General features: G+C 45.2%; 2 protein-coding genes and 1 long non-coding RNA gene across 28 annotated transcripts in view; 2 read left to right on the forward strand and 1 right to left on the reverse strand.

Annotated features, from left to right (window-relative positions):
- The window catches only part of LOC106825028 (class I histocompatibility antigen, Gogo-B*0101 alpha chain), a 192,503-nt gene that overhangs the window by 65,478 nt on the left and 114,364 nt on the right, over nt 1-12,661 (forward strand). The window lies entirely within an intron of this gene.
- LOC123287573 (uncharacterized) lies at nt 2,642-12,329 on the reverse strand. 2 transcript variants are annotated; one of them, XR_011505072.1, is made up of 2 exons: nt 8,550-12,329; nt 2,642-3,414 (listed from the first exon to the last, which is right to left on the reverse strand). It is a non-coding gene; the product is annotated as an uncharacterized lncRNA (long non-coding RNA). The 2 variants fall into 2 exon arrangements; XR_011505073.1 differs by having other exon boundaries at nt 2,642-4,108.
- Nucleotides 4,102-8,550, forward strand: LOC106825026 (spliceosome RNA helicase DDX39B-like). The gene is made up of 3 exons (XM_044775037.2): nt 4,102-6,440; nt 6,585-6,732; nt 7,062-8,550. Exons 1-3 carry the CDS (start codon nt 6,369-6,371, stop codon nt 7,076-7,078), a joined length of 237 nt encoding a protein of 78 aa, XP_044630972.1. The 5' UTR covers nt 4,102-6,368; the 3' UTR covers nt 7,079-8,550.

The raw sequence follows: 12,661 nt of genomic DNA on the forward strand, positions 1-12,661 counted from the left end.
TCTGTTCTCTCCATTCTGTTCTAGTGATCTATGTTTCTACCCTTTTGCCAGTACCACACTGTCTTAATTGCTGTACATTTACAGAAAGTCTTGAAATAATATCCCATAAATTTTGTGGTTTTTGGTGAGGAATATTGGCCCCAGGCTAACATCTGTTGCCAATCTTCTCCTTTCTGCTTGAGGAAGATTATCGCTGAGATAACGTCTGTGCCAATGTTCCTGTATTTTATGTGGGATACTGCCGCAGCATGGCTTGACGAGTGGTGCTAGGTTCATCTCCAGGATCTGAACCCGTGAACCCTGGGGAGCCAAAGCGGAGTGCGCTGAACTTAACCACTATGTTACTGGGCCTGTCCCATATTCCCCAGATATCTTGATATTTATTTCTAATGAAATTAATTTTGGCTAAAGAACATACTCTGTATGTTTTAAGTCTTTGAAATTTATTGTTACTTATTTTATGTCTCAACATATGATCTATGCTAGTGAATGTATCATAAGCACTTAAAAAATATATGTATTCTGTGCTTGCTGGTTATGGTGTTCTGTAAACGTCAATTAGGTCAAGGTGGTTGATAGTGTTGTTTTTTATATTTCAAGAGACTAAGAGAAAAAAGAGAGTCTTTTCTTTTTCCCAGTGTATTAATCATTTCCAGAGCTATGCATTCCTACATGAAGATTTAAGTTTCTGTCTGGTATGATTTCTTTCAACCAGAAGAAAACCTTTTAGTGTTTTTGTGTTTTTAGTGAAGTTCTGTTTGAAACAAACTATGTTAGTTTTATTTTATGTGAAAGTATCTTTTCTTTTTTTTCCCTGAAGAATATTTTCACTGGTGTAGAGTTCTGAGTTAACAGGTTATTTTCTTATGGTGCTTAAAAAATGTCATTTCATTGTCTTCTGACCTCCATTGTTTTTGATGATAAATTAGAAACACATTTACTGGTCATTCTTATAACTTCCCTTGTATGTAATGTGTCATTTTTCTCTGGCTGCTCTCAAGATTTTCTGTTTATCTTTGGTTTTTGTCAGTTTGATTAGGTGTGGCTTTATTTATATATATCCTGCTTGGGGTTCTATAAATTCATGTCTGTTTCCAAATTTTGGAAAGCTTTGGGCCTATCTCTTCATATATTTTTTTCTGCCCTGTTCTCTCTTTCCTGTCCTTCTGGGATCCAGTTAACATGTCTGTGTGATTACTTGGATACTGTTCACAAGTCTCTGAGAATCTGTAAGAGGTGACCTGCGGAAGAACACTATAAAATAGCTTTTCCTTTTCTCTTTTACGCATGAGCACACTAAAGCAGACAGAGATTTAGTGACCTGTCCAAGTTTGCACAGGCAATTAAGTGACGCAATCAAAACTAAAAATTAACCCTTCTATTATAACCCATTGTATTAATTTAGAATCTATTAATCCATACTGATATGAAATGGGCACATAGATAATTGGGGGCAGGGAGAGATGGGAAAGCTGTTCTTTACTGTGGAATGTCAACTAATAAATGTAAGAGAAAGAATGGAGTTTGAAAACATCATTTGCAATCACAGCAGTAATATTTGATACAGGCGGGAATCATTAATGAATGCTAAAACTAATGAGTGAACGTTTGTTGAAGAACAGGATAGTTACATAGTTTCAACGTATCTCCCCTCAAGTTCCTTCTCAACTATAATGGAAAACAGTGACTTGGTAGTGGAAATACCTGGCCGACACTGCCTTAACCCAGTGATCAAGTTGATATCACCCACAATAGGCTTCCTGATGTGATGCTCTGAGAAGGATACAACATCCCTTCTGCAATATTCCTTCCAAAAATGCATAACTTGAATCTAATTACAAGAAAATATTCAATACACCCAAGTTGAGAACTTTCTACAAAATAAAGGGCCTGTCCTCTACAAAATACCAAGATCATTAAAAAGAAATAAAATCTGAGAAACTAGTCCAGATTAAAGGGGACTAAAGATATATGACTACTGAGTGCAATATGTATTCTTGATTTAGATCCTGGACTGGAAAAAATGCGGATAAATTATATGATTGTGACAATTTGGGACATTTGAATAGGGATGGTAGTATTGAGTCAATGTTAATTTTCCTCATTTTGATTATTGTGCTCTGAGTATGAAAGAAAAGGTCCTTGTTCTTAGGAAACAGACACTAAAATTTTTGTAAGTAACAGGGCAGAGATATCTACAATTTACTTTCAAATCATTATATCAGAAAATGTGGCAAAATGTTGCCAGTTGGCAAATCTGGGAAAGGGTATATAGGATTTTTTTGTACTATACCTGCATGTTTTCTCTAAGTTTGAAATTGTTTCAAAATAAAAATTGCAAGAAAACAAGTTATTTTGACTTCAACACATCATAATCTATTTAGTGTTGTCTCTAACAGTCAAACTTTAATGGTTATTTCTCCTTGAATGTTTTGACTCTTTTTTGAAATGATTTGTTTCAAGTCTCCAGGTAGTAGGATATTCTTAATATTATTACCTTCTATTTGAAGACTTTCCTAAACGATATCTTTCAAGTTCAGAAAACTCTTCAAGTCTAGGGATTCTGAGATTTGGAGAAAAAAACTCAGTGTAACTTATACCACAAACATTGGCCGACAATCTAAGAATAATAAGGCAAAGAGAGGGAGAAACACCTTTATTTTTCTTTCACTTGGAAGAGCTCCCCATTCCTGCTGCTCTTTCCATGTCCCTGGGCCTGGGGGAAGGATGGATCCCTTGGACTATGAGAGAAAAATGATGATGTGGAAACATCTTCCTTCATCACCTCCCCCAACCCTTTAACTTTTCCTCTGGGTGTGCTCATCCTTCGTCCCCAACTGCTGGCCCAGGAGTCTTCCCTTCCTCCAACATCAGCTAGAGCCCAGCCTCTCCCCTAGAGCTGCTCCTCAGTGGCCAGGTAGCCATTCCCACCACAGGAGGGCAGAAGAGGGGGAGAGAGGTCAGAGCCTAGGGCTGCGGGAAAAGGAACAGCAGGAATGAAGGAGGTTAGAGCGAGAAGGACTTCTGAATGAGGGTGAGATGTGAGTGATCAGGGGATGACTGGGGACATTCCAGTCATCTCCATTTAGGAGGGAAGAGAGGGCCTTGAGTACAGGGCCAGAGAGCAGGGGCAGGGTCTGGATGAGATTCACCCTCACTGTCACCTCTGTCCCCTGACAGCACCTCACCACAGGTCACACCAAGGGGGCCCTTCAGGCTCTACCAGGCGGATGTATCTTGGCTCCTCTCCAGAAAGGGCCCCCGTGGTCGCCCAGTCCTGGTGTGTCTTGTCCCCCAGGTCAGGTCCCCCAGAGTCTTGAGTCCACAGTTAGTTTAGAATTATGTTGGCTGGTGAGAAGTCAAATGCTGTGCATCAGAGGGTTGTCCAGTTGGGTCACCACAACCCTGGAGGCACTGGATTTGAGAAAGAAAGAGCACATGGGCAGGGTCAGGACAGGACTCACCACAGCTTCTCTTCCTTCCCAGCGTTCACGCCAAGAAGCCCCAGGAGGTGACCTGGCCACGGGATACAGAAACACAGATCCCCCCTCCCTCCCAGGAAGTCATGGCTTCGGTTGCCTCCATTCTCACTGCAGCTGTAGAGCCCATCCCCGTGTGAGCCAGGTGTGTGCAGAGGGCGATCCTGGAACACTCTCCCCCACTTAACTGCCTGGCTCAGCTCCTCACCTCTTTCAAGATTTGTTCAAATGTCACCTATGTAATCACCCCTTATCAAATTGTCACCGGTTCCTGGAAACCTCCCTCCCACCTATTTTTCTTCTCTGTATCCTGTACCGCTTTCTGGTCTACCTACTGTATTATCACCTGAGACGGAGGCCTGAAGTCTTTCAGATCTGGATTTGGGGCTGAAATAAGAAGGGGCACTTTCCCTGTGTGTGGTTTGGGAGTCATGTTTCTGTGGATGCTTTTGGCTTCCTTACTGACTGGTCCTGGGCACCCGAGCCCCGCCACCAGCAAGCCCGGCAGTGCCACCCAGCACTCACAGTCCAGTCAGGTGCGCACCACAGACAAGAAGCACCTGACCACCAGCTCCGGCCTCGCAGCGTCCCAGTCCTGAGTTGCAGGATTGTAAGCAGTGAAGTCCTCCCTGTCTACCCAGAATACCAGAATCTGCAGCTGTTCCCCAGGTCACAGCCAGGGCGCAGCTGCAGGATGTGGGGTACTGGGGTGCCCTCCCCTGGCCTGACCCCCAAACCCTTGGGTCAGTTGTCAGAGTAGATGATACTTGGGGCTTGACTTCAGGGGTTGGGGTGTAAGAAAGCGGGGCCTGGGAGGATCCAGAATAAAGTTCTTGCTCATCAGAGAGGAAGGAAAGAAGTAGGATACCTGGGTCCTAGGGTCTCAAGAGTGGGGGGGAGAGCCCACGGCTGCCCTAGGAGTGCTGCTGGTTGAGTGAAAGAATTCCTGAGATCTAGGGGAGAGGAAGCTTTCACTCTTGGAATCCAGAGCAACGGGGTCAGATGGCTGGGCCAAGCTCACTGCTGAGTTCCTTGTGGCCCAGGATGGTCTTCAGACCCCAAGCTAAGTCCTGAGAGGGACCTTCCAGGAACACAGTCTCCTTGGCTGCCAGCAGCAAGACCACCTCCCTGCCCAAGGTCCTTGGATCTCTTGTTCTGGGAGGGCAGCTCCTGCTTCATAGGCAACAAAGAAGAGGCAGTTGAGGTAGCCAGGGCTGTCACCACAGGCCTCCCAGGGCTGAACTGAGACTTGCCTGTGAGGTCATAGCGCAGGGAGTGGGTCCCTGCAACATCCTGGGCTGGACCCCTTAGCACCTGCCCTTGGTTCTTCTTCCAGCACCACAGAAACTCCCTTGTGCCTGTCTACTAAGGTCTGATTTTTACTCACTCTTCACTTATAACACCAAATGTGTGGGTTTTCCTGCACCAAGCAAATCTCTAATTCTCTGTGGACACAAGATGGGTTCAATTCAGTTCTGACACTAACCACCAGAGTTAGTGCAGATTCCACAAGTTCAGGGCTCAAGCCCACAAGACTGCCCCCTCTACATCAGATAGGAGTCACAAGTAGGAGGATTAGCATGTCTCCAATCGTAGCAGAAACCTGTATTAAGTACTCTTATTTTCTTTTTGAGGAAGATTAACCCTGAGCTAGCATCTGCTGCCAATCTTCTTCTTTTTGCTGAGGAAGATTGGCCCCGAGCCAACATCTGTGCCCATCTTCCTCTCCTTGATGTGTGGGACGACTGTCACAGCATGGCTTGATAAGTGGTGCATGGGTCCGTGCCCAGGATCCAAACAGGCGAACCCCGGGCCGCCAAAGCAGAGTGCGTGAGCTTAACTGCTACATCACGGTGCAGGCCCCTGTATTAAGTACTCTTATTGAGGAAACCACATGTGTGATTTGAGAGAGAATGGTGGAGAAATTCCCTTAAATGAAATTCTTTTAAATGAGACTATAAATGTCTTTTGGGGGGCTGAGTATGAGCAATGTGGGAACTGCTCTTCTGTTCCAGGGCTGGCACAGATAGGTACTCAATAAATAAAAAGCTCAATAAATAAACTGCAAAATATAAAGCCCTTGAAGGGTTTAAATAAGTTTGTAAAAGTGTCAAAATAACTTGGGCTGTTAGGTTCTTAAATTTCTTTGTTTCTTCTTGTGTTACTCACTGAAGAGAAGCGTTTCATCACTGTACCTGTTGTGTGGTTTGTTATCACTAAAGACTGCTTTCTAGAATACAGTAGGTTGCTTTTGTTTGATGTTTTGATGAGCAGGAATACTGGTCATGGATTTTCTAGACCTCGGTTCTAAATTTTACCACTTCTTCATGAGGTGTCCTCATCCTTGTCTCCTAACATATCTGGTAATTTCAGTTACTGTTCTCTGCATCTTCTCTGTAACATGTCTGCTCAGGAAAACTCAGAGCCGAGAGAGAGAAGCTAAGTTACATTTAGAGCAGAAGGGAAAATATGTGATGGGGACGAAGACAGACTAAGAGGAATTCCTTTAGAAGAGTGTAATCACTGAAAACTCCTCTCTCGCATGTAATGAACCCACCCATGAACCCACATCCCCTTCATGCACACGCACGCACACACACACACACACACACACAGATGGTGATCTTTGTGAAGCCTGTGCATTGCCCTGGCCCAGCTCCTGGTGGAGGAGAACTTCCAAGCCACTGCCATCCAGCAAGGGATGCCCCAGGAGGAGAGGTGAGTCAGAGATGGGGAAGACGTTTTGTGTCCTTGGGAGGAAAAGACGCCACTGAGAGAAGGATCTCAACATTTTTATAATTTCATTTCTCATGAAGGCTTTCTTGGTATCAGCAATTTAAAGGCTTTCAACAATGAATTCTTGTGGCTACCAACCTATTCAGTGGAGGCATGAACATCGAGAGGGTGAACATTGCCTTTAACTACGACATGCCTGAGGATTCTGACACCTACCTGCATCGTGTAAGCCCCACACTGAGAAGGACATCCCAGTGTCCTCTCCCACTCCCTTATTTTCCCTATCTTTTCATACCTTATATGTTCATCCCTCCTTTTGGGTGTCTTCCCAATTTTAAGTCTCCAGTTCTACCCTTTGTCTCCTTCCAGGTGGCCAGAGCAGGCTGGTTTGACACCAAGGGCTTGGCCATCACATTTATGTCACATGAGAATGATGCCAAGATCCTCATTGATGTGCAGGATCGCTTTGAGGTCAATATTAGTGAGCTGTCTGATGAGATAAACATCTCCTCCTACAGTGAGTACTGAAACTGGCTCCCCCAACTCTTTAGACCCCCTTGTTCTTTAGTGTGTTTGTTATAAATCCTATTATGTACATAAAGCCTCTGCTGCATAATGGACACTTGACAAGTTCATGCCCCCTTGGTCTTGATGTCCCGTTGGAATGTTAGTTGACCTGTATATGGGGTCTCTTTCTTCTCTTGTCAAATTATTTTTTTCCCATTCTCAAGTCTATCCTCTGAACCCACACACCACATAAACATCTGCATGTAAGGATGTGTGTGTTTCTGCCACCTTCGCTTTTTTTTTCTGTGTCTTAGTCTAACTGCTATGTTTCCACTTCAGTTGAACAGATGCAGTAGAGGACTTACCCACCTATTCTGGAATGTGACAGTCTGTCCGTCTTCAGGAGGTGACACCAGGCATGGGGGTAAAGGAGACACTACTGCCACCTACCCCTGACAAGCCCCAACCCCCACGCCATGGCTTCCCTCTTTTGCATCACCACCACTCCTAAACCTCCATTTCCTGATTTGTCAGAACTTTTTTTCAACAAAACTAAAAAACACATGCGTCTGTGATGTTTGTAAACACTCCGCCCCTTTACTGGATTTGGGGTGAGGTTGTTTTAGGCTATGATCCAGGGTATATTCCTGTAAGGACTGTGTGTCCTGCTGTGGGGCAGAGGTCAGTGGGAGGGGTCAAAGTGGGGGATGTGACTAAAGAGACTGCAGAGACCATGACTTCCCACTACTTTCCAATTTCTGGCCCTTTGTAGAGGTGTCTTCCATTTTTCTGAGTGGCCTGGGAGAGGCTGGGATGTTTCTGATTGAGGAGCTCAGGGGGCTGGTGTGTAATATTTCCATTGTTGGAGGGTGAAGTGGGAACTGGAGGAAAGCTTAGGCGTCTCCTCCCAGGCTCTCTCTGTGTCTCCTCATCTCTTCCTTGAGCTTCTGGGTCTTGAGCACCAGGGCGTGGGCTTCCCAGGCCCCTTGTTGCCCTTCCAGTAGGGCCTGGGACAGCTCCAGCTACTGCTCCAGCAATTCCTCAGCTGGGGCCAGCTCAGCTGGGGACCTTGGCTGAGGGGTGCATTGGGGAGGGAGCATCAGGCAGGGCAGGGGGCTCAGGCTCACTGGAAGTCAGGAATTATGCCTCGTCCATTTTTCTTCTTTTTTTGAGGAAGGTTAGCCCTGAGCTAACATCTGCCGCCAATCCTCCTCTTTTTGCTGAGGAAGATAGGCCCTGAGGTAACATCCATGCCCATCTTCCTCTATTTTATATATGGGAAGCCTGTGACAGCATGGCTTGACAACAGTGCCTAGGTCCGCACCCGGGATCCGAACTGGAAAACTCCAGTCCACCGAAGCAGAACCGCTGCACCACTGGGTTGGCCCCATTCCTCTCTCATTTTTTGACCCTATTTAAGGTCATGTGTACCATGCAGCCAAGCTAGCTTCCTATCTTAGGTATAGGCCTCTGGGGGACAGAAATCACTGGCCCAGGGACTATGACTGGCCTTGTAAAAGGATATGGGGTCATGGAAAGGAGAAGACTGCTGTCCCTAACCCCTAAGAAACAATGAACTCTTAGATGGGGACTCTTCATGGACTGTGCAAGGAAAGAGGGACATGGAGAGAGGGAACCCTGAGGTCTGGAGTGGGGTGGGGGTGGGGAAGGTGGTGGGGAGCTGAGAATTGGAATTAGGCAACAAATTCCAGGTGTGTGTGGGGGGGTGTTATCTGCAGAACAGTGATGCAGGATGAGGTTGAGGGGATCCCCCCGCAGTGTGAATCCCCCCTCATACCTGCCACCACTCCCATTGGTTGCACTTACCCTGGAGGGTGGCCACATCTTCCCACTGTCTGTGGATCTGGTCTGCTCTTTCATACTTGCCTTGGGGCTCTGTGAGCAGCACCTCCAGGAGCCCCTGGTGTCAGGAGCCAGGAAGGCAGATGGAGGTGACAGCAGCATCGTAAGAATCAGGACAGGGGGAGACCCATGGCATGTGAAGCAGGGAGCTATCTGAGCAACCTAACAGCCACCAGGGACTGCCTTACTCTGGCCTTGGCCTTACTTCAGTGCCTGGCCTTGCCCCTGCCCGCCTCTGCTGCCCTCATGTCCCTCCCTGTCTGGCCCCAGACGGAGTCCAGGAACTCATCCTGTTCCTGATGTGAAAATGTTCCTGCCAGTTTAGGCAGAACTTGCTTTAGAACACTGGTGCCCAGCCTACCATATGGTTGGTGTCTTCGCATTATGTCTTTTCTCACTTATTCCTCTCGATTATGCAACATAGGAATTATGTTACTGGTTTGCAGATGAGGAAAATGGCTCAGAGGGTTTCATTCAGTAGGTATCTGTTGGGACCCACTCTGGGCCAGATGTGCTCAAGGCTCCACAGCTGGTTGATGGAGAAGCCTGGAGGACTCAGTTCCAGATCTACCTGACTTGAAAACTCATACCCATTGACCTGACTCAAGTATTGATTTCCCCTTTGCTTCTCTTTCCCTTCTTGCTGGCTCAGGATGACCTCTTTTCTCTTGTCCCTGTTGTGCATTGCAAGGTTTGCTTTCTCTGGCAGGTCTGGACACTGTTGTATCACTTGTACCCTTGGCTCCTGACAGAGCATGACACTGGTACAGGTTTCAAGCTTTGTTGAACTAGTGAGCCCTCCATTCAAATCTCCTCCACTAGAGCAAAAGTCCTTCCACACACTGGGTGTGTGTGATCCTTGTGCATATGTGTTGGGCTTCCCACAGTGTGTTCTGCAACATAGTCCTGTTGTGGCTGGAGGGCACAGCCACACCCCTATGGGCAGAGGTGACTCAGAAGGGAGTGGATGTTCCCAGTTTTGATCATCTTGGAAAAGGTAGGTCTTCAGAGAGAAAGACATGCCTCAGAAGACAAGATTGCCAGGGAGTGGACAGCTGCTAACCAGCTTGATATCTTTAGGACATCATGCTGAATTTGGAGGGAAGATGGCCTCTGCCATGGTATAGTGGTCCAGGAACCAAGATAAGACCTTCCTAGAGGTCAGTGGTTCTCAAATTTGAGCAGCTGAAGTACCTTTAATGAGGCTAAAGACGTTCCTCATTAGCTGGCGTGTTCCTACTCTTCAGTGGAAAAAGAACCAAGAACCTCTTGAAGATTTAGGGGGAGAGACGCTTTCCCTCATGTCTTTTAGTGATAGGTTATGCATGATTCATATTTGAATTGCAACGTATGCACGGCTTAAAGTCTTGGTTATTGGAACATAAGAGTTGTTAAACTACTTATGTAAACTACTGTTGTTAAAGAGAAATGAAACCATCTAGCATAGGGTTAAACAACCCACAAGCAGCCAACATTGAAGCTAAACCAACCACATTTACAAATTAAAAGCGAAATTAGCAGCTATTAAGAAAATAAAACAAATGAAACTTCTGAAAGACCAACTAAATGGTGTATTAAGAAAAAAGTATCCTTCCTGAGAACTAGACATTTCAACCATCCGAGTCTTCACTTAGGTTATGAACTCCAAAATGAATCAAACTCCAATAATTCACAGGATGAATTTCTAAGCCATAAGTTAAAATAAAGTCTGGATTTGACTTTGTCCATCTTGGAGAACTAAAGAAAGGGCTGGTGTTTTGGTAAATTCAAATCTCTTGGATGAGCTGTGGATCTCACAATCATGGAAATGAAGGAATGAAGATAAATATATGTAAACCAATTACCTACTTTGATGTAAGTATATATATTTATTCCTGAGTGTCTAACAGAGTCTTTTTCTTTCTGTTGAAAGGCTTTGTTTATACCTTATAGAGTCTTAATCAAATGAGAGTTCTGGCCTGGGCTCTGCAGGAGGGGCCTGTGTTCAGCCAGGGACAAGCAGAGGATTATGGGAAGCATCATTCACAAAGTCAAGGGGCTGCAGAGCTCCCTGAGGCTAGTGCGCTGATGGCACCTTCAATATCGCATCCTACCTAGGGGATTGGCAGGACTAGGGTCACTGACACGAATCATTGTACCCTTCGTGTGAAACTCTTGTGGAGATGGGGACTTAGGAATATTGAAGTCCACCCATTACATTAATGTGAGAGCTTGTTAAGTGTCAGAGACTCTGCTGGGTACTTTTTGTTCCTGTCGTAGGTGACCTTCATGGTAACCTTTCAAGAGAGCTTCCTTATTTCACTTTTATATGTAGATTTCCAGTTGTTCCAGCACCGTTTATTGAAAAGACTATTGTTTCTCCAATGTATGGCCTTTGCTTCCTTGTAAAAAATCAGTTCCTTATCAAAATCAGACCCACACAAATATTTATGTGAGTCTGTTTCTGCGTTCTCTATTCTGTTCCATTGGTCTACTTGTCTATTCTTTCACCAACACTACACTGTCTTGGTTACTGTAGCTTTATGGTAAGTCTTGAAGTCAGGCTGTGTGAGTCCTCTGACTCTGCTGTCTCATGGTGTGCTGGCTACTCTGGTTCTTTTGCCCCTCCATATAAAATTTAGAATCAGTTTGTCAATATTCTTGCTGGGATATTGATAATATCAGCTGTCAATATAAAAAATAACTTGCTGGGATTTTAATTGGGATCATGTTGAATCTATAGATCAAGTTGAGAAGAAGTGAGATCTTGACAAGATTGATTTTGCTATCCGTGACCATGGAATATTATTTCCAGTTGTTTAGTTTGTTGATTTCTTTCATCAGAGTTTTGTAGTTTTCCTCATATAGATCTTGTACATATTTTGTTAGATTTATAACTAAGTATTTAATTTTTTGTGTGCTAATGGAAATAGTATTGTGTTTTTTCCAGGGAAGGGAAAGGCATCGGAAGTGCTGGCCTACGGGACACCTGTGGGGTTGTGTTTGGAGAGGGTTTTCTGGGTCCTAGGCTATAGAAAGCAAAGGGCAGGCACTGTGCCGCCCCTGTAGGGACCAGGGTTTCCTGGGTTTTCCTGGCTCCCACTCCCTGTGCTAGGACATCACAGGAATGCCTGAGCCCAGCCCAGAGCAGCCAGTTGTTACAGCCTTCAGTTGTCCCTTCCTCCCCTATGACAACCACAGCATTCGAACCAGGCCAAGGGGCCCCTGAGGACCATGTATGGAACATGTGGTGGGGCTGGACACCATTGTGAGCTACAAGGACCTCCGAAATAGGACCCAGGCAACCAAATACCCATTTCCTGGTAGCAGTCTCTGCACCCTCAGTAGTTCACTGCCCAAGGACCCTGGGATCCCGTCCCTTTCCTCTCTGGTGACCCAAGCACCCAGATCCTCAGACTAGATTCCTTTCACCCTGCTCTCTGCTACCCCAACCCCTGAACTTACAAGAATTCTACTAACAGTCTGTGGATAAGTTTGGGAAAGGATCCTGAGCTCAAGATGAGAAGACAGCTTTGTGAGATTCTGAATAGAGAATCTACCCACACCATGCCTGGCTTTCTGACTAAGGAACTGTAAGCAAATGAATGGGTTTTGTTTTGAGTCACATAGTCACAGCAATTTGTTATACAGTAATAGAAAACTAATACACGGGCTCACTGTGCCACAAATAAGCTCATAGCAGTTTTCCACGGAAATGAATTTATGAACTGATATGTATACTAGTTGCATAAAATAAAATCTTTCTTAACCATTTTTGTATTTTTCATTTTATGACTTTCACCTAATGCAATTACATTTTAATACAATCACATTTCATTCATTCAACAACAACTAATTTAATCCCTACAATGTACCAGGAATGGCTTTAGATACCCGGCATACAACTTTGACTAAATATCCCAAAGCCCCTGTGCTCATGTGTGTTACATTCGAGAGGCTTCCCAAGAGTGAGATGGAGCCATTGGAGTGTTTTAGTGGAGAACTGACACAACCTGACTCACATTGGCAGGATCCCTGACCTGTGGGGAGAAGACCCCATGGGTGGCAGGTGAGAGGGTGGTGCTGGTGCCACAATT

The sequence above is a fragment of the Equus asinus genome, chromosome 8 (assembly GCF_041296235.1).
Source record: "Equus asinus isolate D_3611 breed Donkey chromosome 8, EquAss-T2T_v2, whole genome shotgun sequence".
Lineage (NCBI taxonomy): Eukaryota > Metazoa > Chordata > Mammalia > Perissodactyla > Equidae > Equus > Equus asinus.